Genomic DNA, 26,379 nt, shown 5'->3' on the forward strand with positions numbered 1-26,379 from the left:
ACCCTAAGTGTATCTCTGTCTTGCTGAGATAAGATGACATCTCAGGGCTTGGCTGAAATACGGCTGGATAAAGAGGAGCACACAGGACACATTGATGTTAATGTGGACACAGTGCATGAAATAAGGACATGTGGGGCATGAGGGTGTTGCTTGCACGTCATCTCCCTCCAGTTGAGGGAACCGAAAGCTGAAGGCCAATATTTCAGTGCTGGATCAGGCTGAAAGCCTGGCCTGCCTTCAAAGGTTTGCACATTTTAGTGCAACTCTGATGATCAGTTTTATGATCTGACAATTGACAAACTTGCTAACACCTTAATCACAGCTCAGCTGGCAGAGGATGGTGAAAAATTATGTCATACTGTGATGTATGACTGCTGCTTTCCACTGCCATGATAGACTCCAGTATGCATTTCATACCTGAATAGCCCATCTTGTGTTGCTCCTTCTACAGGAGCAATGACTTTTTTGCTTGCCCAGCTGAAGTGCCGTATAATGAGCAGCAGGATAAATTAGAGGTCTATCACTGATACAAAGCAATTGCCTTGTATTTTTCAAAAATCTTCACCTGCTTTACCATAAACTTGCATTAAGGGAATACAATTTTGCTATCATCAGAAGAGAGCTGACATAAAACTGACTGAAGGAACGCATCTCTTGGAATATTTTGCAGCATATATGGCATGCTGCATATATATGACAGTAGCAGACAGGATACATGCTGATGTCCTCTCTAGGAGAAAAGTCTCATTAGAGAAGACAGGCCTGACAGTTTCTATCCAGGCTTTGCATGTACGTAGTGCTGCCCTCACCTCAAGCTTGGAAAGTAGCTGGGCAAGCTTAATGAACTAAGCCCATTAAAACCCCCAGGTTTGCAGACAGGTGAACCAAGTCACATGGAAATTGTCACTTGCTGCAGGTCACACATCAATTCAGGACTGGAGCTAGTGACACAAGAACTAAAAGAACAATATATTTTTTGGGGAAAAAAAAGACCTACATACTACTTCTCAGGAAGTGTATTTTCTCATATTATGTGTCTGATTCTTTTTACCATCTCATTTATGTTTCCTCTCTTTCATCCTTCCTCCTCTCTCCATCTTTCTCAATAAGAAGTATGTCTTTCAAAATAAAATTTAAGACATTTGCTTGGAAAATGGCAGCACTTCATGTTTTTTCCAGAGTTCCTATCTCCATGTTTTGAGCCAAAATTGTTGGGCGAATTTAGTCCCAATGTGTAAACCATTTATTTGGGCAATGCTATACATTTTTTCCCCCAAATTTTCTTGTAAAAATACAAAAACCTAAATAATAATCACCAGTCTTCACTAGGAAACCACATACCCATGCCTTTCTTCCGCACTTGCTGCCTTTGTCCTTATAGTAGTTGTATTATCAGCTGCGACTCCAACACTTACATGGCACTTCATAGTCCCTTAAGGACCATTATTCCCTCTCAAAAAGTAGAAGAAAGTGAAATTCACTGCACAGAGGAACTGGTGATCTTGTGATGGGACAAAATAAACACTCTGGAAAAGGAGCCCTGGGGAGATGGCTCACCACCAGCAGCACAGACCAAGGACTTTTCTGTAGCAAGAGGAGTTTTTTGCTCAAAGAGCTGCACCCAGCAAAGATGACCTGGGAAGGCAGCATTGCAGCAGCCATAATCCTGCCAAGATGAACCAGAGCCTTCAGCTCATGGATTTTTTTTTTGCCTCTGGAGGGCATTTGGAAAGCAGATGTGGGAAGGGGAACAGGTTTGTCTCCCTGACACAGGTGTATTCAGAGCCAGTACCGCACATGGGAGCACAGGGGAGGGATGACCCCTGCCACATCCCTGCTCTCTGCAGGGCACAGATGGGTAAGTTAATAAGAAAGGAGTTCACCATCAAAATTGCCCTTCTTTGTGTTGCCATAGTTTATTTATTTATTTTTTAATCTAAGACAAAACTCAGGGACCCCCTTGCCCACAGCAATCCCTCCTCAGAAATCAGGGCTGCTACGAGCAAAGGAGAAGGAGCCTGAGGGGGCTGGCAGGGCACAGCAGTCAGTGTGTCACTGTGATAATCTGCTTAAAGGAGGAGGCCAGGCCATAATTAAATATCCTGGCCTGAGGTCCTAATAGAGCAGCTGGAAGATCTGATGCTCTCCCCATAATAAACTGTAGCTCATTTATTACTGCTTTGCATATGTATCTAGAAATGAGTTCAGCCCCAAGCCCTGGCTCTCCCTGTTCTCTGTCACCAGAGATACCGATCTCCTGTTCTCAGATTATTGTTGCAACTATGACACCTAATTTATCTACATCTGAGAAGCCACAAAACTAAGCAAGCAGATTTTGTCACACGTTTTCCTGTGGCAGCCACAAAACCATAGGTGGCAAAATCTTCTTACAAAATCATTGCAAAATTGCAAAAAAAAAAAAAGAAAGCTGGCCTTTCAGAATGCACTTTTCTATGATTTTGTTTTCACAGTATCAAGGAGGATGCTTTGAGTTTCCAAAAATCCTTTTGCAGTTCAGCAGGATGAGAAGCAACCAGCTGGAAGTCACATAGCAGCTGGCCACTGGACTCCTCAAAAGAGAGGAAATCCTCTCTTAGCTTGTGTGAGTCCAATAAGACAGAGATTATGCATTTGCTGTTGACTAGTATAACAGATATTTAATAACAGGGAGGTAGGCAAGCTGCTTAAACTCATTTGTACATTGTAAGCATGAGATAAGAGGGTATGAATAAATTTACAGTATAGATTGGAAGAAACAGTGGAGGAAACAAGCCAAATGAAGGTTAAGATGGAACTTAATAGATTTGTGGTCACAGGATTACAGCACACAGGGGATGCACTCACTGTGAGCTGGATGTAACAAACCAAGAATCATAGAATCTTAAGGTTGGAAGAGACTTCCAAGATCATCAAGTCCAACTGTCAACCTACCACCACCATGCCTACTAAACCATGTCCTGGAGTGCCACATCCACACATTCCTTGAACACCTCCAGGGATGGTGCCCTCTTCCCTGGGCAGCCTGTTCCAGTGCCTGACCACTCTTTCAGTAAAGAAGTGTTTCCTAATATCCAACCTAAACCTCCCCTGCTGCAACCTGAGGCCATTTTCTTTCATCCTATCACAAGTGATTTGGAAGAAGAGACCAACATCTGCCTCCCTACAACCTCCTTTCAGGCAGTTGTAGAGAGCAGTGAGGTCTCTCCTCCAGCTTTACATAGACCTGACTCAACCTTTCACAAACACTATTCAGATAGTACAGAAGTGATAACGATAATGATGGTTAGGATGCCTAGCATGCATAGCTCTCTCTGATGCCCAGAGCTCTGTTTCAGCTGTACAGAGAGCCTGGAAGTCCAGCTGGGACTAGATGCCCCACCTTCTTAAGATGTGTAAGCAGGGGATGATAACTGCACCCTTTGTCATCCTGCTTTCTACTCCATATGTTCTCTTATAGTCGTGAATTTGTCTGGCTTTCATAATCCTTTGGCACTAGCCATTTCTGGTTCTTCCAGAAGGTGAAATTGAATTTCCCATTGATGTAAAGGACAATAGCTCGACTTCAGCCATGGAGCTACATGAATGTAAAACTGGCAGGAGATCAGTTAGGTCTTCAGATACTGCAGACATTAACAGCTGAAGTTCATTCTAATACTGTAGCTTCCACTTGCATTATCTCACCCTTTTATCAGGTTAATCAAAATGTGCCTGGCTGCCTTATCCCTGATGCTCAAAGAACACGCCACGTACTCTGACCTTTTGCAACATGCAAGAGGTCTATATTTCACATGCCAGCTATTCATCAGTAAGAATGGGTAAACCTAATGGCTTCCTGCAAGAATGGTATTTTTATAGAGATAAAGAGAAAAACAATTTAATAAAAGCACTGTCTGGGAGAGCAGCCGTCATTTTCTTCTAACAAAAAATTCATTTTTGCTGGTAAGACAAATCAAGTCGGCCTCATAGATTTTTTCTTTTCCCCGCTTTTCAACTGAGGAAAACTAGCTGCAAGGTAAACAAATTGCTAATTTTCAAGAGGCTGGAATTTGGGAAGGAGCACATGTTTTTGAGGTCTCATTCTGAAGCAGAGGTAGTGGCATGCACCTTTTAACGTTTGGATGCCAAGCTGTCAGCAAGTGACTTCAACACCGCCTTTATCTCTCCTCCTTTCTATTTATACACCACACAAAGCTATTTTTTTCCTGGGTTTAATTGCACATCAAAGGACCAGCTGAACGGATCGGTTTAGGAGGTTGCTGATAGCAACGCTGGGGAATCCTGCAAATGCAGGTCTAAAATTTCAGTTATTTCTAGTGGTATATTAGCTAATATGGGGAAAGCCAGTGAAATACTTAGCAAGAAAAAGCACCCTGGCTGTGCTTCTATTATTTGCGAGTTCAAGCTGGACATAGAGAAGATTAAATAACTATTTATTACATTAACTCCTTTCCTCTAATCACACACTTTCTACCGAAGGAGACACCAATGACAATGTTCATTTCAATCTTTCAGAGACATAGCAGCAGATCTTTGAAGACATTCAGGTGTCTCAGAATCCATGAATGTGTCCTTAAAAATGGAGTATAGCCTCCTATTGATTCAGGAATGTATAAAATGAATCTCTCAGTTACCTTTAGGACAAATATATTTACCTTGGCAAATATGGATTTTGAAGGACTGGTCTAGGATTACAGGAACACAAAAATCACAACATTAAAACTGATTATATTGGACACAGGTATCAGACTGAGTGTTTCACTGACTTGGTAAGTGAATAGAAATGCCTACACCTCTATACTCCCATTATAACAGAGATATGACCAGCACAAAGTACCTCAGCTTGCTTACAACTGTTTTCACAGCACCAAGCCCATCTCCTCTGAGATTTTATGCACAAGAAAGGTAAACAAGCCCAACTCCAGTCTAAGCTGCACAACCTTTTTTGGCACATTGACTTGATTATTTTTGTCTACTTCCCCAAGCTTTCCATCTCATACTGACTTAACTTCTCTCAGATAAAACCTCCGGCAAAACTGCTGGTGTTTCAAGATCCTTAAAACTCACTCCTTTGAAGGTCTCAATGTCAATTACTGTTTACTTATGAAAGGAAAGGAAAAGCAGATCCAGATTCAGGAAATAATGAATAGACAGAATTCCACATTCATAAATAAAACAATATACTTCCTACAGCTCTTACATAATCTTAAAGGGTTTTTTTTTTTTGTTTTAAAACCAGCACCATTTTAGTAGGTCTTTTTGTTCTACTACTGTTGTGCTACCTTTAAGTGGGAGAGGTGTTTGACAAGTGAATCTCCAGTAATGACAACTGCAGCTTTTATTGACTTTTTAAAAAATATTGAGCTAGCTCAGAATCACTGAGCTCAACAGCACTTGTGAGCATGAACTAAAACAATATGTGACTGATATACATTGAATGAGAATTTATTTAACGTTAAACCCAATAGAAGCTGATGGCCAAATCTAGAGACACTTAAATGTTGTTGGAAAACCTTTTCCCTCCCTAGATTGTACATAATCCACCTCTGGGCTTTATTCCACTGCACACACACAAGTATAATTTACCATAAAGATTTATAATGGTGCATAAATTTGTAATAGGGCCAGTTTCCTTAAACTGTTTCTGTTCACTTGCAGATACATGACTTTCTGAAGAGCACAGCCATACAAGGAGAGGGACACAGGTTTGGGGGGACATAGAAGAGCTGGAAGATGGCTCAGCCCTGATTGTCAGTGCTTCCTCATGCCACACAGTTCTGCATGGGCTAGTCCCATGAGGAATGCCTTCAAAGAGCTTGAGAGAACATACCTGTTTGCAGATACAGCAAACTAATTACATGGAGCCAAATCTCAATGGAAATAATAATAATAATAATAATAATAATAATAATAATAATAATAATAATAATAATAATAATAATGTTCCAAACAGTACTCATCTGGGAATCTCAATTAGCTTCACAAATAGTAATTAATTTAGCTTCTCAGCTCTCTGCAAGATAGAGAATTACTAATGTTCCCATTTTATGGATGGGGGTATGCACACGCAGAATTATCTACAAGACAGTAGCTGGAGTTAGACAACCCATCTTCTTGTGGCCTCTCATCGTATCAGCTGCTATTCTCCCATTCTTTTTACGCAAAACGATATTCTGGTCTCTTGGACCAAAGAAGAAATGTCTCCAAAGCCTCCCAGCACTTAACCAAAGTCTGCAGTACTCAGCACGAGACCTACATTAAATACCATTGCTTGGCTTCCCCTGTGCTATGATAGAAAATGTGTCCAGATGGGAAACTACTGGATTTGACTTAGTAACCAAACAGTTAACTATCCCTAACAAGGCCTGTGACAAATTTGGCTTTGTTTCTTCTGCTGAATACTGCTATGACCCAGCAGATGATGCTACAAAAAATTGATGAGGCATCAGAAGAGAGACGTCCCTGCCTTTGACCTTAGATGTGGGGCATGAAGTGCCGGGGCTCTGAGGGCAACACTCCAATGCATTGAGATAACAGGTCCTTCCCTAAAATAAACACCAAGCTGGACATACCAACAGAGCCGCCTCTAGTTTTATAATCCCTTTGCCATTTTAAATCTCCAGATGAGTTATTGTATTGCAACAGATACACAATTAGTGTGTCATGAACCCTCAATAGTGCTCAGTAAGAATACAGAGGATGGGGAGGAATAAAGAAAAAGGCTAGTGACACTGATTCCAATCTTAAATGAACTTGATTTACCTGCTTTCTGAAAAGGAAAATTTTTTGGTATCCTCAAAATATTAGATGTTTATAATATAAATATGTTTGTTTTAGTTGAGGGTTAACTGAGTACGGTATGGACTTAGTGACTGCTGAATTACTAGCTGTTCCACAGATGCTCATGCATAAAACGTCTTTGAATGTGGGACTGTCTTGCAGGTAAGACAGGAGGTAGGAGATGTTCTCATTTATTTTTAACTTGACTGCAGAGTAGGTTTGTGACTTGGAAAAATTGTTTTTCATTGTGTCTCGGTTTCCTACAAAGAAAACAAGGCTTGCAGCTGGTGTCCATAGCAGCTGTGCTGCAGTGAATACAAAGCAGATGAAAAATATATTACTAGTGTAGGGGAAGATTTCAGACCCACTCACATTTTGTAGCATTTTAGAGGAGTACATAAACTCCCAGGCCAAGGGGAATAAGGTCCATTGCAGTTACACCTTTGGAAAAAAGAACCACACCCTAGCATGGAGCCTACCTCTGCTTTAATTTTCCCAGTTTACGGTCACTAGACGGTTCCCTCACAAATTTCCTTTGCCACATTTCTCTGATGTGAGCCAGCAGCTCATCTGCTTTGTGTCTATTTGTGGCTGGTATGAACTGTGAGGGCTGAAAACATGTCCAGAGGATCTTTTACAATTCCTGGTGATGAGGAGGGTTGCGAGCAGCAAAGTGTGTCACTTGTATATTTGTCAGCTGCGAAGCTGAAACCGATAGCAGGGTACGATTAGAGAGCTGATAGCCTCACCTTTAGCTGATACTTCATGTGGCAGATCATGTTTCTGGGGGCTCCTTCGCCTGCCCCAGGGATGAGTAGGAACAAGTCCCACTGCACCCAAGTGAGGATGTGCTCATGTTATCACACCAGGGACCGAAAGGCCAGGGTAAACCAGGTACGCAAGAAAGCCCTGCATGAACTATCTGCTGTTGGTCAGTGCTTAAATACTCACAGTCCTGTGTTGGCCAGGATGGTGCTTTTACAGTTTTGCTATTACTTCCTACTTGTGATGTTCTCCAGGCACCTTCAGCCAGGAGCTGGCTGTGAAGACAAGCCAGAAGGCAAAGCTGAGCGCAAGCCACCAAAACCACATGAAGCCACACGAAGCAGTAGGGAATAAGGCTTGTATGGACAAAATGCACCATCACTGAGGAGCTGAAGACATCAATAGCTGCTAAGGGAGTATTAATATTGAAGGGGAAGATGTTATGCACCTTGGAGATGAAGCCACCTCTTGTTGTCTCAAGTAGGAGGACAGAGGAGGAACCGTCATCCAACCCTCCTCAGCCCAGTCCTGAGTGGCAAGTGGAAAGAATTCAACCAGCTTTTAAAAATCTCTAGAAGATAACACAGTAGTTCACACTCAAGTTGTCTGTCAGGCAGATGCACTCTTTTAATGCCCATGATTAGCCCTCTTCCCCAGTTAGCAGGAGAAGAATCACAGCTCTTCTGCAAAGTGGCTATGGAGACACCCATTAATTTCCTTGAACTTGAATGTAAACAGTAATGAAAAGCTCCTGCTAACTTTCTAGGGAAATTCACTTGGAGTGCACATGTGTCCTTGTGTGCCTTTGCCATCTGGAGAGGCACAAGCCCCTTTTTCTCTCCCTCAGGCAAAGTTAATCAGCAGATCACAACTGCCCGCTCCTTGACAAGCTCTTGGCTTCTTAGGTGGGTTCTTTGTTTTTTAAACTCAGAAGTGGAAGGGGAAGGCGAGGAACATCTTTGCTTTTCCAAAGTACTTGGCAATAGCAGCAACATCTCTTGCTCCCAATAAACTCATCACCTCTTGGCAATACCCTGCTCCGGCTGGAAGCAAACACAGGGGGAGGAGGGCTATTCTGGGCTACGAGCTGGGCCCAGAGAAGAGAGAAAGTATGAGAAAAAAAGGAGAAAGAAGCCCTGCAAACAGAGTCAGTATGAACAGTCAGTATAAACAAAGCCTATCAGCCCAGGCAAGAGGCCGAAGCACGACTGCACTAAACAAATCACAGCAGAATCAGCAATTGGCAAAGTAATTGGCGTTATTACAGCTGATGGAAAATGTCTGATGCAGCCCATGTTCGCTTTCGAAACACTACTCAGACACTTAATTGGCTTGGTTCTCATGTAGCTGATTGCTCTTTTTTTTTCCTTCTGAAGTGTATCAGGCTTGTATCTACAGAAAGAAACTTAGGGATGTGCTTCCCTGGCTCTGTCCACCAGCCATGAGATGGGGGATGAAGCTTTGCACAAACTAAGCAATGAAGGAGAAATGTGGAGAGAAGCAGGCTTGACTTGGGAAGTTGAATCATTTCAATCTCTGTGTTCCCCTAGTTCTTTGTGAGTTCAGCTCTAGCACTACCAAACAGCCTTGTGCTTGCAGCACCTAAAATGTTGCGAGTTAAACACAGGGATGAAAATTGGATCTGATGATGTCACCAAAGGGTGGTTTTGGTGCTTTAGTCACCATGCAGGTAAAATTGCCTTCTCTCTCAAAGACAAATGCTTGTATAAGCATCCTTTGGCATACTTTTTACAGTATTTGGTAAAAAATTACTAATGACTGAGTGTCTGCGCTCAGGAAACACTTCAACTTGCTAGATGATTTGACCAAAGCATCCTTATCCTCTGATTTGAGCCCTCTTACAGAAAACCAGCTGTACCCCACATCCACAGGGAAATTTCAGCCAGAGTCTTTCCCCAGTGTTTAAAAGCCTCACAAAATCATTCATCTGTAGGGAGCAGCCAGCTTCTCAAGGTATACAAAATTGGGGAATGACACTTTTTAAGGCTTTCATCAGAAAGAGGAGCTTGGCTTGGTGCTGACACACAGGTTCATCTCTGTTCAATTCATTGCCTAGGTCTAGTCTTAGCCCATTGATCTGCCCTTTAGAGGACATCCAGGTCTAGGAGCAAAAAAAAAAGCTCTTTTCTTGGCCAGATGATTTGTCTGTAGGGCAGACAAGGCTGTGGAGGAAGGACGTTATTGCCCACTTCCCTCCTCTGCTCCTCTAATCTCAGACCTGTATGCCACAGGCTGCCTTGATGGGAAACACCGTGGTGGCAGTAGCTCTGCAGCCGCCTGGAGGGATGGCTCCTCAATTATCAGGGAGTTGTTTTCCAGTATGCCTTCTCCCTGGAAGCAGTGGGAAGATTTCTGAACCCGCCTGATTGATTCATTCATCTGCTGATTTCACTTGGATACAATCCATTTAGATTTACAGCTCATTTCCAAGGAGGAGGGAGCCCAGAAAGGCTCATCTGTCATATCCTCCGTCATTGCAAATCAAAGGAAGCTCCATGCTGGAGACTCCCAATGGCAAAGGGAGAGGGCGTTTGGCAGCGCGGCTAACAGAGATTTCTGGAGCTGCTGGACACCAATCCCCTTGTTTTTCCTGAAAAAAAAAAGAAAAAAAAAAAAAAACAACCCTCACTGTGCAATGGTCTGGCATGTGATAGCAAAGGACATGCCAGAGAATTTGAAGGGACGTGGTGGCCCTTCAACAGCCAGCAGTGCATGGCTGGACCGAAAAACGCAGTAAGGCTGCCAGGATGGCCATCTGCAACACAGCAGACTGATTTGGGAACACCATAGGTTCCCGACTCAGAAACCAAAAGGATGGCTTCAGGATTAAGCCCTTACTCTAGGGCTTTTAGGACACTCCCAGAAGCACAGGGTTTGGGAATGTGATCATTTTAAACAAGTAGGTATCTCTTGACCCAAAACAACTGGCTAATTATGGGTGACCCAGGGCCACAATTAGCTTTTGCAGGGAATTACAGTATTGCCCTCGTGTCTCTGTGCATCCTAAGATGCCTCTGCTGCTATTGCCAAGACCTGGTGAGCCCTACAGAGCCTCAGAAGACCAAATCCAAGCTGCCTTCAAAGTAGATTTGAGACCAAAAGACAACAAACTGGCAAGTTCAACACAAAGGAGGTCAGCTCTTCCCTTCTCCATGCGAAACAGGACTTAGAGAAAATCCCACTAGAAAGAGCCAAAAGGCTATGGCCAGTGATCAAAATTGAGGAAAAACACAGAGAGCTTGACAATGGCATGTAGTGACAGGACAAGGGGTAATGGCTTTAAACTGAAAGAGGGTAGATTTAGACTAGACATAAGGAAGAGATTCTTCACTGTGAGGGTGGAGAGGCACTGGAACAGGTTGCCCAGACAAGCTGTGGATGCCCCATCCCTGGAAGCATTCCCCCCAGGGGGAAGCATTCCAGGCCAGGTTGGGTGGGGCTTTGACCAACCTGGTCTGCTGGAAGATGTCCCTCTTCATGGCAGGGGAATTGGAACTCCAAGGGATCTTTAAGATCCCTTCCAATCCAAACCATTCTATGATTCTATTTATCTATTGAGCTGAGTATTTTCCCTTCCAGTTATGACTTCTGAGCACTCGACTCTGTCAGAGAGCAGCAATTCAGCACCCCCAGAAGCCAATGGGGAGACGCCCACTCTTTTTATCCTAGTTTGGTGTAAACTTATTATTCACACCCCATATGAGCCTGTCTACAAAGGGGTAAAGCTTCCTATTGGAGATGCAGTGAACTCTTGGGATGGGATTTAAGAAGACTGAGGTCTGCTCCCAGCAGTGTTGCTCTGTGGCCACAATCAAATAATTTCACTTAGAGTTTTTTCTGTTCTCTGAAATGGGCATAGCATCTTGCCCTGCTTTGTGACGTGCTGAGATTTATGTGCATAAAGCATGACAGGAATACTAAGTATTGTCACATAAAGCAAGATGAAGCTATAAAAAGAAGCCAAGGTAATCTGGGTGCCATTAAAATCCTGACACTGAGTGCTAGAAGTGGCTTAAATTTGCTGTGGTACTCCTGCTGTTCCCTTTTATTAAGCACAGGGAAATATTGCCTTGCAGATAAACATTGTGATGTGGTAAATGCCCAGAATTTAGTGAAGTCCATTATAACTGATGAAAATGTAGCTTTCATTAGTTTATGAATGCCTTATTCATTTTCTTTTTTGTTTTTAAATCCAGAAAGAATGTTTTCCCTAAGCAAGTGCCAAGAAAGAGAGTAAACAACTTCTGCTAATACACCTCCATCTCTTCTGCAAAGCTGTCTCTTCTGCAAAGGAAAGGCTCTTGTTACACCTCCATCAGCCCTGTCCACTGTCTTCTTGCAAACCTCTCCCAGTGCGACGTACCCAACCCAACATCTGGCCACAGCTGGGCGTGTCAATAGGCACCTTGAAAGCCTTTTCCCACTGCTGCCTGCCTGCCTTTACCAACCCTTTGACTCCTGTCTTCACCTTTTAATGTCAGACAGCCTTCGGGCCAAGAACAATAATATATTTCCTTTATGATGCTCCAACCACGACAGGGATTTTTATGGACTACCACAATATCATCTTCTTAACTGTGGACATGGTGCTGATTAAAGGGGTCACACTGGCAGTGAGGGACTCTATAATGTCTTTATTTGTTCACAGGAAGGATACTTCAGGAGTTCAAGTTTCTCTCTCCAGACTCGGCCCCTCAGTGCTTTAATTCTGACCACCTTTGAGAATAAAAGGGGAATTTAGCTCTTAAATGTGATTCAGCCAGTGATGTCTCGGTTAACACCATTCATAAAAGGACTGGTTTCTTTGTTACACAGGACAAGGCTGAGACACAGAGCTGAAATATGAGTAGCATGAAAAAAAATGTATCTTTTTAGCTAAAAAGGGCCAATCATTAACCATCTAAATAAATAAGTGGGTATTGAGTTTTAATAACACACTATTCTGGTGCTCATTCATGAAGAGGGCTGAGGAGAAAACGTTCTGAGGCTTGAAAAAGATTTTTTTTTTAATTAGAGAATTACACATCTTGGTATTTCAGCGCCATGAACACCTGCTGACAGCACGATTGCAAAACAGGACATTCTTGAGGCAGTAAGAAAATGGGCACAAAAAAGATAATCCTGCTATCAAGTAAAATATCTGAAGACTGTGGTTGAGCGTGTGTTTTTTTCTCTGACTTTTAAAAGCGTCACATCCTCAAATTCAAACAAACAGATGGCTGCCAGAAACACTATGAAACCAGCAAGCTGCTTGCGTTGGACACATCATTTTGGTGTCTTGGCCTTTTGACTCTCACATTGATTTTTATTTCATTTAGTTTTTATCCAAGGCAATTGGAGAGGATTTTAAAGTCACCAATGACCTCTGAACTTCAATGATGGCATTTAGGGGCATTTTATCTAAAAGAGGAGATAAGAGCAGAAACAGCCATTCACTCACCATCCAATTAAAAAAAAATAATGACATAACTTATGGTTTTGGTTGAAGCAGCTGAAGTAAGCTGCTGAGGCTGTACAGTGAAGAAATGATATTCTTGGAGGGACAAATGTTTTGAAGAACATGAAACTGTGACACCACCTCCTTTTGCTGAGAGTACACAGCCACAGTGGATGACAACTTCAGCTATGACTCCATATTCTTGCACAGTACCAACCCTGAGCTAGAAGTCATACCTGCTCCTGGATGAGTGTCTGCATGCAAAGCATGCAGAAATGTAATCTCAGATACGAAGTCAGTCTTAGGAAACGCCAGCAGATGTAGAGCCTTGCATTGCATCTCCCTACAATTCAGACTACTCTGAGCACATCAAACCTGACCTTGATTCCTCCCAGTAGGACTTGATATGCATCTCTTGTTCCTCACATAGACTTCCTAAGACATTGTCTTGAGCTTCATCTCCCAAGTGCTAAATGGCTTGTCATGCAGTAGAGAAACTGAAGCTCTCAGATGAAGGATAAAGCTGATGAATTTGCGTCTTAGGAGAAAGGGGACCTTTGATGATGTGGGGAAAGGCCACTTGCAAGACAAAACTAAGCTGGTAACATCATGGAAAAAAATTCAGAGGTAGACACTCTGCGGCACACACGCATCCTGCTGAGGGGAGAATTTTGACCACTGTTAGTCATGTTCTTCTATACGCTGTGAGAAGCTCCTCAGACCCTGCGGTATGGCTGAGCATGTGACCATGTCAGCAGAGTGAGTCACTCAAGGTGGAGATGGCTCTGTGTCAGGAGCCTCACGGGCTGGCGTGCTGCTCCTGCCTGTGCCACACGGCCAGGAAGGCTCCTATGACAAGAGTGATCTAAAGAAAAAGGACCTGCTGGGTCTCTTCCCAATGATTTCAGTGGGCTTTTTCCAGCCATAGTGGCACCTTTTCCCAGCCATAGTGGCATGTTGGAGTCATTCTCTCCTCCCAAATGCCTACATCTCCTTCCTTATCCCCACCGAGGCTGTGCTCTGCTCACATTCCAGTGACTTTGTCCCCAGTACCTGTCAGTGACAGTAGCATCCTGTAGTGCAGCTGCTGCTGAAATACAAGAGACCAGAGCTATAATATTCCCTTATGAAGAGTACTGTGCCAACTAATTTTGGTGGCACATAGATAAAATACTGATTTAATTTATCTGGATCTAGTAAAATCTGAAAAGAGCTTATAGGAAATCATGTTTGTATCTTAGTTAATGAAATTCTGGGCTGCTTCTGGGAAGACTGACAATTGTAAAATCAATCTGCCAAACTTTCATTCACAGCTTCATCATGAAGCCGTTACAGATGAGGCTAAGACTGCCCAACTCACAGGGGTGTGTGTGAACACACATGTGGGAATGGGGAGCATCACATTTTCTTCCTCCCAGGGCAACCTGGCAGCCTGGGGGGGCAAGAGAGCAAAGAACAGATGCTCTTGGAACTGCCAGCATGTTTTGATGTTGCGGGGCTTCTTTCCTCCCAACTGATAACTTCAGCCTGAAATCTCCTCCGCAAGCAAACCACAATATTGCTCACAATCCTTGGAGAAGGCTGCCAGAGGTCTCAAGCCGTTCACCCACAGCCCATCTCACTCTCCCCATGAAGAAGAGCATGCAGGTACATTGATCGGTTTGGCCAGCCAAGCTGCTGCGCCTCACCGTTACAGGAGATACCAGGGCTGACGCAGCCTGATCGTACCAGCGCTCTTTGCAGCAGGTTTGCTGCACCCAGAAACCACAGAAAGCCGAAATGAAACTGCACACACCATATCTGCAGGTCGCGTGTGCACTGCTACCCTTCTGTTCATGTTCATGCTCATTATTATACACGGAAGGAGGGTGTGCAGAAAACATCGGTCTCTGGGGGAAAGCACGTCGAGCGATTTTCAAGCCGGTTGCTCTGCAAGTAAAAGCCAGGGTGCTAGCAAGTAATACCTGCAAAGTCTGATGCCTTGATTTCTGCTGTGTGGATCAATATTAACAGTAATATTGTATTTCCAGGGCATACGCAACTGAGAGAATTATTGATTATTCGGTATGTCACAGTGTATTGATACTTGATAGCAAACTGGGACACCGAAACAATAAATGTGCAGTTGTTAACAAGCAATGTAGGGCATTGGGTTTCAGCAACACAACTGGGATATTGCTTTCTTTGTCTAAAATTGAACATCTTCAACATGCCAAAAATATAATTTACTTATCTGATTTACTGAACACCTGGGGAAAATACCTTCTTCACTGAAACCTACAGATTAAGGTCATGTTTCCAAATATGTGCCAAATTATACCAGTAATTTCAACCCCACAGTGACCAAATACTTGAGGCATCCTTGAAGCGAAAACATTTTGTTTGATATGTTTAAACACACATTATATCACAGCACCTTGTGCATGAACAGATATCAATGAAATAAAAGATAATAAAACATTACACTTTGGTTGCAGTAGTTGAGTCAAAATTATTTTTATATCTAGGTTTTTGATTCAGTGGGAAAAAGTAGGGGTGTGTATGTATACATATATTTGGGTAGGGTGAACTCAAAATAAAACTTTCTTTATCAAACAAAGGATTTACTTATGTTTGAAAGGCATAATACATCTTATGTCCTTCCATGAGCTGTTTTATTATATACAATTCTACCATTGTCTCCTATGGGCACATTTAACTATCAAACACCAAACCATTAAAAGGAAATTACAGAGAACACCAGCTCTATGGCTGGAATTTACTGAAAGAGGCGTGTGTCAGGCTGAAGAAAATACCTTCTGTGAAGAAAAATAGCAGGTGGCACTCACTGTTGCAGGAAAGAACGCCTCAGTGACTTAATACTCTTTTTATCTGAGCTTGCAGAGGCAAGGCAGGTGACCAGCAAATGTGCAGGAAATGCATCTGAACTATACATAGCCTTTTCTGGGATAATATTACTTACTATGCGCTATCAACATGTATGCTATGAACTTGGTAGGCTTAGCTGTCTTAGACACCATCTACAACTTGGAGAGGTCAGGACCAAGGGAGGCTGAATCAGCCTCTGATGGTGGCTCCCCTCTCTCTCCCACTGCTGACAAATGGAGTTTAGGATGATGGAGTCCATTTTTTCAGTTGGGCCTGAGCCTCTTCAGCCACTAGTAAATTAAATGTGCCCAGAAATATTTCCAGGCATTGAGGCCAGCTGGCACAGAATGGTTTGTGTCTCTGCTTGCAACCATGTCTTAGCTTCTCTAATACAGCAGCTGAGTGCAAACGGCTCATTGGGATGAACCCTGATCCATGCTTAGGAATGATTTAGGAGTTTGCTAGTTGTTGTGGACCAAAACCATGCCAAGGACTGGTCTGGCAGGTTGAGTATACCCAGTCACACTCCTGTGCTGACCGATATTCCCAGACACTACTTAACTTGCTTAAGACAGAAACAGCCTAAGATACTGCTGTGGCGTATGTCCTTCTTTCCCTCTTCCTGCCCAAGATCACCTCTTTCCAGTGAGGAAAAGGGAGGAGTATGGCTCCAAGTTTGGTTAAAACAATAATAATTTTTAAATTCCTGATATCTCTCTTAATCAGTGAGAAAGTGGAGGTTACTCATGTCTGCCGTCTAAGAATAATTGCAAGGAACCAGATGCTATGTATTTAAAATTATAAAGATTTTATATATGGGCAGCTTAACTTAATAAACAAACCACTGTCCTCTTGTTCCCATCCCACACCACTGTCATCAGCCAGATACTACATCTTCAACATTTACAGCTTTAAATTGTGTACCCCAAAAAAGCATTCCACCTGAAGTTGTTATCATATGCTACACTGAAGGACCATAGGAAATTCTGTGCTAAGCTCCCCAAGGTAAAGTGAGTCTGTTTTCATGGGTCCCTCTGAGCTACAAGAAGCTGAACACAAGCTCTTTACTTTGAGAAGAACTGACTCTATCAGGGCAGGGACATTCTGGCAGAAGGCATGGCAGCAATCACACACTAAGAGGGAAGATCTCCGTACGGTATCAACCAAGCCCAGGCACTCTCCTACATCTCACAGGAACCCAAGCTCTACAAGGCGGTGAAGGGAGGCAAGAGAAACATTTTGTATGTGCATCCTCTTCACCACACACACCACAAAGCTTTCTCAGTGGAAAGGTTTCAAAGCTGTCGTCAGAAGATCTTACTCTTAGATGGGAGCCATTCAGAGGAACTCATCCCTTTGAATGGTTTTGCTAACGACACTTGCAACACTCCTTTGTGGGCATCACCCCTGCAGAAACCAACTCATGGTTTGCAGATGGATCTTGGGAGGGAGCACCTTATCACAGTGAGCTGGCTGTATTTTGGCAACAGCACTTTCCTGGTGAACAGACAGCACCACAGCTGCCATCCACTTTTGCAGTGTCTGCTTTTCCCAAAGAAAAGGTGGTGGACACCCATGTCAGGCAGTTGGTGCCTCCTCCCAGCTCCTATTTGGACATGTCTGTGGCCCTGGCAGGTGCAGCTAAAAGCAATATGAGGGCTCACAGCCTAAGCGATTCATGGCGACTCCCTGACTCGAGGAGCTGTAATGCCAGGAGGATGGCGGATGAATTTATGCCAGCAGAGTCTAATATCTTATGATCCTATGATCTAGCGCAGGAGGAGTGGGAAGCCCAGCAGGCACCTTATTGAAGAGGCTGAGGGAGATAAGAGAAGATAGTGTCCTGCTGTGCATTTCCTCCACCTCCCTAACCTTCTCGTTTTCAAAGAGTTTCCACAGGGCTGTGGCAGCTATTGTTCTCCAGACCTGGTGTATCAGCATCCCCACTACACTGACAGCAGTTTGGGATTCACACAACGTTAACCCTTCTCCCTCTTCCCATCAGGAAAATGAACAGCTCATTTGGCTTCAAGAGGAAACAAAATGTGTACAACTCAAATATCTCCATGCTAACGTGTACAGGACTGTGTTACGTACTGCATAACCATGGGCACGTGCTCATGCTCAGACCTAAATGCGTTTACATCAGACTTCACAAAAACATGTCCGTCAGTCCTTCTTTCCTAAAGTGGTCATAGCAGCCAGATCAAACTTTGCCACAACCATTACTGACTTGCAGAGTCAGAAATTAATAAAAGCTCCTTTATATCCAATTATCAAGGAGGCTGAAGATTCATATAGATCATTAAGATAAAAAGGAAGCTAATTCAAACCTGCAGCAAAGTTTAAGGAGTAATCCTACGCAGGCAGGTAGGTAAGAACATTGTAAAATTTGTTCTGGTTTCTATTTGGCTCCACAAAACGAAAACCACTATCAGGGCTGTGTATTTTTCAGAATCTGCATTTTGTTTCTAAAAAGGGTTGGTATAGGTTTAAGCATCACTGTTATTATCTCAAAAATGATGCAGAGACATTTCCATGTGAATGTGTCCCTCCACAGTCGGATATCCATATTCATCATGCGCGTACCTTCGATTCGGGGACTGCAGCTCCCCTGCGGTCCAAGGACTCAGGGTCAATTTGGGTTGATCTTTTTGCCAAAATGGGGTTATTAGTGATTGGAAATATTGCAAGGTCACTCACAGCCTTGACAGAAACAGGAGGGTAGAAGAATATTAGGGAGAAACTGTAAGCTGTAATATCCAACTGCAGTTGGCAAACCCAAGCGTATTTGGATTGACTGTACTGCTATTCAACTCCTTTGTTTTCAAATTATTGTCCTGGCCCTAGTGATTAACCACCTGAATACACCGAAGAAGGATATTCACAGGAAGGATGTCATGATGAAAAGGCTATTCCTGGCCCTCTTTCCATCACATCATAATCTGTCCACTAATATGGCTTGAGATCTCAGCTGATCAAAAGGTCATAAGATGTTACTGCTAAGTATCACTCTGTCTCTATTCAGCCGAAGGCATTTTTACTCCATGCAGCAGGCAGAGGAATGCAATAGCAAAGCCTTCAAATCTGTTTGTATAATAGATGAAGTCTTTGCTATATGGCATTTATCTTCCTTCAGGGAGTGACACCTGATAAATAAATCTCTAGTTCCCAGTGAATTTAAATAAAACAAAAGCAAATCATATCCCTGCACACTGTAAACATATAACTGCAGCGAATGTAAGAGTTCCCACTCTCCCACCATTTCCCTTGCTATAAAAGCTATAAAGTGCTGGCCAGCTTCGAATTCTGCCAAAATCAAGGGACTCAAATCTCTGAGAATATTACAAAGAGCCTGGTGATAACATAGGAGGGACTAAAAGATATATCAGTAATTTAGACTAAGGAAAAGGTAAAAATTGGTTGTGGGTTGGGTTTTTTTGTTGTTTTTTTTTTTTTAAGTTAGTAAAAAGCAAAAAGCAAAGAAAGAGGGCTTATTAGCATAACAATAGGAATAATGGAGTGAAAATGGGGGGAAATCCAGTAAAAGAGGTGATGTGTTTCCCAGTGAGTAACACTAGGGTAGACAATTTTCAAACATCCTGGGATAAGCAAAACTCTGAACCACATCCTGCCCACCACCACCACATTGTCTAGTTGGTCACCACTGTATTGTGGTGTGCGTGTGCCGGTGGCAGTGGGTCCATTGATCCTGCACTGCATCCATCCTTGGATGCCGTCCATCGCCTCCAGCACAGACCACAGCCGCTTCTCTGGCCGTCTTGCATCCAAGCGGTTGAACATGGGCAATGCTTCAGATTGCTGCCCAAAACAGCAGGGAGAGAGAGTACTACTGCCAACAATGGCATGACACCTGAAGCCCTCGTCTAGCAGGTCTGCAGAGCTAGTTTCGGTGAGCATTACCATTAGAAAAAAAGCACTTTTTTTTTTGGCATCTCCCACACACTTGAATTGTTGCAACCAAGTTAAACCCCTCAGTATTGCCCAGACTATCTGCCTGCTTCCTGGCTCTCCAGATGCAGACCAGGACCAACAGTTTGTTTAACTGCAACTGGCAGTCATTTTGCTCCTCTCCATGCTTTCAAAGCTGAGAGCCATCAAAGATTAGCAGAAAAAATCATGACTATTTTCCCCTAAGAAGCAGCACTAGTAATAGGCTTCAGGAAAAATCCTCCTAAATGCAAGTGATAAGCGCAGACTGTGTGAAGGCTGACAGGTCTGATTATAATTATCACTGTGAGGGGACCAGCACTAACCTCCCTTCTGGAAGGCAATGACAATTTCTGGAAGGGAGCAGGCAAGTGAATTATCATAAACAAAATCATTGCAAGTGGAACTGTCTTTCACTGAGAAACTAAATAACGCCCTGATTTGGAGGAAAAAAAAAAATCCCCAAACTTTGAGCACTCATTAAAGTTCACCCCTACAGAAAATGATACTCGATCATATGTTTAAGCTTTGCTGACTTGGGGTTGTCAGGACACTTGAAGCATGGGCTGAAGTCATACATGTACAAGGTGTTTGGAAATAAAGGATGTCTTCTCAAAACATATTTTAAAAACATGCATTGCAACGTAACATGAACAGAAAGCCCCAGAGAGTATGTTGGTCCAGACTGAGCTAAATATTCAAAACTGAGACAAAACTCAGGCAGCCTTGCACTGGCCTTTGCCCCGTCCTCACATTCTAGCAGGAAGAAAGCCAAACAGAACCAACATAGTGCTCTTCAAATTGCATCTGTACATCTAGTTTCCCCAAATTTCACCTATACTTTGACTGAAATACCATAACATTGCTTTTCAGTAGGGTTTTGAGGTAGATATGATAGGTAGAATTCCTTCAAGATCATCCTATCCTAACCTTGTTTGTGCTTTCTCTGACAGCATTACATTTTTCTTAGACTGCAGGTTGTTTTGGCATTTCTTGTTCTATTTCTCTTGGAAACTTGGAAACAGAGAAACTTGGTCAGTCTGGAATAAGAGTAGCAGTACAGTAGCTTTTTCTTTCTGAACAAAGGGCAATCGATATTACCTTCTTAATAATGGGCTATAACTGCAGAGGAGATGAAGAGGAGAGCCTCAGAGTCAAAGGCAGTTCTAGGAGTTTCATTCTCATTATATCTCAACGGAGTGAAGCAAATAAATTGCGCAAGGAGACATATGGAAGCTCACTAAGCAAATGGCCTATTTAAGGCTCTTACTTCCTAATTAGGTCCTGGTGTCAGGAGGTTGGTAACAATTATTCACACATAGATCATTTGGATACAACACAAACCGTTCTAAACCCCAAACCATCATAATGGCATGCATTAAAAAGAAGTCCTATTTAGCTTGATCTTATTAGACTCTTTTGTTTAGTGCTTGGAACATCAGGTTCTGTGCTATGCACACCCTAAATTCTGTGTCTAACATCACAATAATGGGTTTGGAAGGGGAAAAGGAAGAAACAAAAACTTTCATAGCCATAAGCCCTTGATCTTACCTTGTTCACAGATTTCGTCACTGGACTCTGCACAGGGAACACACACTCTCTTCCCAAATTCTTCATCTGACTCTGTGGCGTTTCCCAGAGCAAAGAGAAAAGAGAAAACCTTGATTGTGGCAATGACCGTGGACAAAATGGTCACAAGCACTGAAAGTTTTGCTCTGCACTTCTCCATTTTGTTGCACCGTTCTGCATGCCCACCACTACCTGCAAGCCGGGGTCCTCTGAGTATGTGGTGCCGGGATTCACCCTCAGCCCCACTCAGATTTTGGAAGGTCCCCCAAGCTTCTCCTTAGCCCACACAGATGCATAGGTTTCTCCCCCCAGGTAGCCCTGGTAAGCATGGCAGCACCACGGGGCCATCATGGCCTTCCCCAGCAGCTGCGGGGCACGCAACAAGCCGTGATGCCCAGGAGCAATGCCGTGGATTCCTATGACAATCTGTGCCAAGAAGGCTCTGGAAGAGCAGGAATATGTCACAGGATGTCAATCCACCTGCTTTGTTTAAGATTTAAAGCAGGGAGCTGAAGCCAAAGATTACCACATTGCAAAACCATTTAAAACAAGGTAAGTGCTTGTGATTCAACATTGTGACTGTAGCAAACCCACTCTGCCCTGTGCTTCCGCACTTCTGGCACAAACCCGAGATCTTCTTTTCCCCTTCTTCCTCTCCTGCCTCCTCTCCCTTATTTGTCCACCTCTCGAGCCCTTCACACAAAGGTGAAATATTTCACCTGTTCACCTGTGGTGATGAAGATCAGAGAGTGTTTTCTTTGCTTTGCTTTTCACCAATTCTGCCCAAGGCATCCTTTTAAGCAGCAGCCTGTGCAAGATAATAGGTGGCACGATTCTCTCTAACTGGAATCAGAAACAAATCAGCCATCTGCCGCTCCAGGGGTCTGAGATTAACCCAGCTACTGGACCATGACTGCAAAGCATTTGCACATTTAGATTACAAAAATGTGAGGTTACTGGTCCAAAAAAATAAAAGACTAAGAGTGGGAAAGGTGTGAGGAGAAGGGGTGGAAGATAGCCTTGGAAAAATCCTCCAGATTAACCTTTCTAGACACGAGTCATCTCCTAACAACTCCAAACAGACAACATTTCTCATTATAAAACATTAAATGGATGAGGGATTTGAAGGAAGCAACTTGAGATTCAGGAGACATCATGTTTCAGGGAAATACATCCAAAGACACTTCTCTGATACAAGAACAAATAAAGACAAAGACATTCAGCTGCCTTGTCAATGCCTTGCAATGCACCTTGGGAAGCATGACCAAGCTGCCCAGATGGCTTACTTGGACCACTTGGAAAGCACAAGAATAACATTTTTGTCCTGAGATGGACAAGCTCCCTAATTCCAGAGCACTGTCAAGATACTGAAGAAATGAAAGAGGTCTACATTCTGAAATATAAAGGTTTAGAAAGGCCTCTTCTTTCACTGTCCTCAGTTTACATTTCTGAATAAGAAACCACATTGCTACTTTGTGCACATGGATGCTGTTTGTCCATATTAGTATTTGTCCATATCTTTGGGATCCTCTACAAATCTGCTGGGAATTGTTATTTGGTAACTGAAGTATGAAGAGGTTTAAATAAGTAGTAACTGCAAGTTCGCTCCACATCTAAAAGCATGAGCCAGGTTCTGTGCAGGTGCTCGGCAGGTTGGGACAGCTGCCAGGGTCTCCTCTGCTCACTTTGATGTGGGCTGTAACTCCCATTCCAGGCATTTGCTTTCGTAGGTTGGCATCCCATGGTCAGGGATCTCAGGGCAAAAAGAGGAGGGCTGTGGCCAGAGAAAGAGGTGCAGCTGCAGCCAAAACTATCAGCAAGGACTGCTGGGAAATCCAGGCAAGGTCTGCATGGTGTCTGCCCTGGGTGAGGATGGTAGCTTAAATACACAACTTATCTCAGTAAGTCAAAAAGAGGCAACTGAAAAACACAGCAAGCACATGTGTGCATACAAACCCATGTATTTTTATGCATGTACTTTATTAATGAAGAACAGGTGGCATCTGGTGGAACATACAGTGGCAAACACATTACTCCAAGTTACTTGGCCAACCCTCTTGTTGACATTTGTCATGGTTTCTTCACCCTGTCCAAGTTTTCCTGGGCCAAGCACTACGTACCCCTCACTTGTGACAAAGAGAAAAGCGCAAGAAGAGACAACAGTGTCTCTTCTCTGCAAGCTCAAGTGGAGCTGCAGCAACTACATGGTCCAAGGCACAGCTGAGAGATGGAAGAGCAAGAGCTGCAGATGTCCTACTCCATACAAAGCCTGCTAGCATCACCTCAGAAATGCGTGCACCTCCCAGCAGCATTCATTTGGGCCTGATCTTTCGATCCTCTGCAAAGGAAGGACCACTGATCTGTAAGGAGCTGTGAGAAGAAGAGGGTAAGGAGAGCAGGCTGGAAAACATACTTAAGTCTCCCACTATTTATCACAGTATTTCCAAAAGGCCCTGCTTGAGCAGAATTAGGTGCTCCAAAACCAGACCTACATGTCTGAAAGGAAAGGTGAGATTTGAAGTGGTTTGGATATATACTAGGGCATGGTTTTGACGCGAGAGACAGGTCACAAGGATCATCTCATGCCTGGGACTACAAACTGGGCCAAGCTAACAACGCAACAACCCATGAGCTTCTGAGATGCAGCAGGTTAATGAGCCTCTGCCTGTGCTTTGGAAAGGTCTCCTTGAACTTGACCTGCTGGCTGTGTGAGTGCTAAAACTGCTGTTAAAACAGGATCTGGACCCATTTTCAAACTCAAAGGCAGGGGTTTTCTCTTTCTCAAGTCTCTAATTCCTGTAAAGCTAACCTAAAACTTCAGATCCAAACACCAGCGCGATTCAGAGGGGAGTAGGAGTGTGTGTGTGTGGTAGAAGGTCTTTGCATTCAGCTTCAAGTATTAGATTACTCCAAGAATGCCTGTGCTGGTAAAAAAAAAAAAAAAAAAAAAAGCCTTAAAAAAATCAAAACCTCATAAAAAAAAAAAAAAGGTGCTTCCATATACCTTTTCCTAGCCTGTGAATGAAGGGAAGAGGAGACCAACACAGGGCAAAACTTTTTTTATCAGATTAAAATCACATCAAAGATCCACCCCATCCTTTGCAAATTAACCGACCTCATTAACTGCTGTTAAAGTTTCAGCTCTGTGTGATTTTTTTTTTTGTTTGTTTTAGCCAGGCAGGCTTTGCAGGAAGGGTTTATTTTTGCAACTGAAGCACCAAGACTGCATTAATCAGCTCAGCTGAGCTGTGGAGCTGCCTGGAAGTCGCCTCATCCCCCAGCAAATGAGAAGTGGAGGGGAACACCGACGCAGGCGATGCTGCACCTTGCAGAGATTCATGTGTCCTACAAGTAACCTTGCATCAGGATACAGAGCCATGAGAGCAGCCTTATGGGTATGGAGAAAGGAGGAGCAGGAGGATAGCAAGGAGGAGGGGAAGGAGTGGCAACAGGAAAACAATCAGAAAACTCCCTGAGAATCAAGGCTTCTCTTCTTCCCTAGGAAAAAAAAAATTACAAAAAAATAAAAATCCCTCCCCAGTACAGAGATGGCTGGAGGGGATGAGCACACTCGCTCCTTCTCTGCTTAGAATCCTTTCTGGTGAGCATCGTAACACACACACGTGGGCTGGAGACCGGCTACAAGCAGAGCATTTCTGCCAGGCACTTGCCACATTGCACCCCCAGCGTGTGGGGCTGCCCCACTTCTGCCCCCTCTCTACCCCAAGTCCCTGGCAAGGGTTACTTCTCTTTCCCTAAGTATCACTGGGGAGTGGATGAGGGAGAAAAGGGTGACATATAAAAAGCGAAGGGGAAGCAGAGAGGCGGGACAACACCCCCGAGCACTGCCAGCGGCCCCACGGCCACGGCCATTCTCATTCCCGGCACGTTTCGCTGCTCTCCAGCTCAGCCCGGCTTCGAAATATTAGCGCAGCGCAGAGTGCTGTTTTCGAGTCGCTGCGGCTCCCTTCTTGGCACCGGTTCAGCTTTTTGTCTTGCCTTCTCCTCCGAGTGCTGGGTGGAGGGAGGAGGAAAGAGAAGGAGAAAATAAAGCCAAGCCACTTCGCTGCTGGGGCCATCAGCCTCCTCATCTCGCCTGTGGCACCCGGCACCCTCCCAGACCACTCCCAACTGAACCCATTCGGCAAACATAAATCTTTTTCCACCTCACCTCCACAGCAGCCGGTTCACAGCCTTCTTCCCCCTCCCTTTGCCTCCAGCCACCCCTTTTCATCGCTCACTCCTTTGTACTCCTCTAAATTTTTCCAGCCAAGCGTTACAACCTTCCACCCCCCTCTGCTTTCTCCTCCATCCCCAGCCCTCCCACCTTCTCCCCTCATATTGGCCATGGTTGCCAATGCGCTGGCATCTCCTTGGAGCGGAGATCCGCTGCGCCCACAACACGCCTGGCAGATCTACCCCAGCTCATGGCTTGCCAAGCGCAGGCGAGCAGTACTGCTCATGGGCGCACACGCGTGTGCACACACACACACACACATGCACACATGTCACAGGGCAGGACGTGCTCCCTTTGAATCCCTTGGCATTGTGGTAAATACAAACTTCCTGGAAGCCTGCATTTGGCAGCCAAATTCCTCCTCCTGCTTGTGGGGCCAGGAGGAAAACAGAGGCAGAATAAAGAGGGAGGGAGGGTGTATTTTTTTTTTTTTTTTTTAAGCAACCCAAACATGGCACTGAGAGCTTCCACCAACAACTTCTCAGCCTGCTGTGCTGGCAACCAGCTGCCGGTTGCAGTCTGGCATCAGCTTTGATTTGTTTTTCTCTCCTCTTAAATGCCCTCCTCCTAAATATTTATTATCTTTTTTTTTTCCTTTTTAGTTTTTTTTTTCACCTTTTCCCTCTTAACTTGTCCATAACGGGGCTCCCTCCCACTCCCACCCACGAATCCAAAGCAGCATGTGGGGAAGGAGCACCAAACATTATATCACCCTCAATGGACCAAGAAGGGGGAGGGGGAAACCATATGTACA

The 26,379-nt window shown here is 43.9% G+C and overlaps 1 protein-coding gene across 3 annotated transcripts in view; it reads right to left on the minus strand.

Annotated features, from left to right (window-relative positions):
• SETBP1 (SET binding protein 1) overlaps positions 1-26,379 on the minus strand; it is a 261,815-nt gene that overhangs the window by 118,217 nt on the left and 117,219 nt on the right. For all 3 annotated transcript variants that reach the window (XM_086769922.1, XM_086769923.1, XM_086769924.1), the window contains exon 4: positions 21,371-21,442. In XM_086769922.1, the coding sequence (XP_086626048.1) occupies positions 21,371-21,442 (72 nt within the window). The remainder of the gene's footprint in view (positions 1-21,370; positions 21,443-26,379) is intronic.

This window comes from Chlamydotis macqueenii, chromosome Z, assembly GCF_036417535.1.
Source record: "Chlamydotis macqueenii isolate bChlMac1 chromosome Z, bChlMac1.mat, whole genome shotgun sequence".
Taxonomy (NCBI): domain Eukaryota; kingdom Metazoa; phylum Chordata; class Aves; order Otidiformes; family Otididae; genus Chlamydotis; species Chlamydotis macqueenii.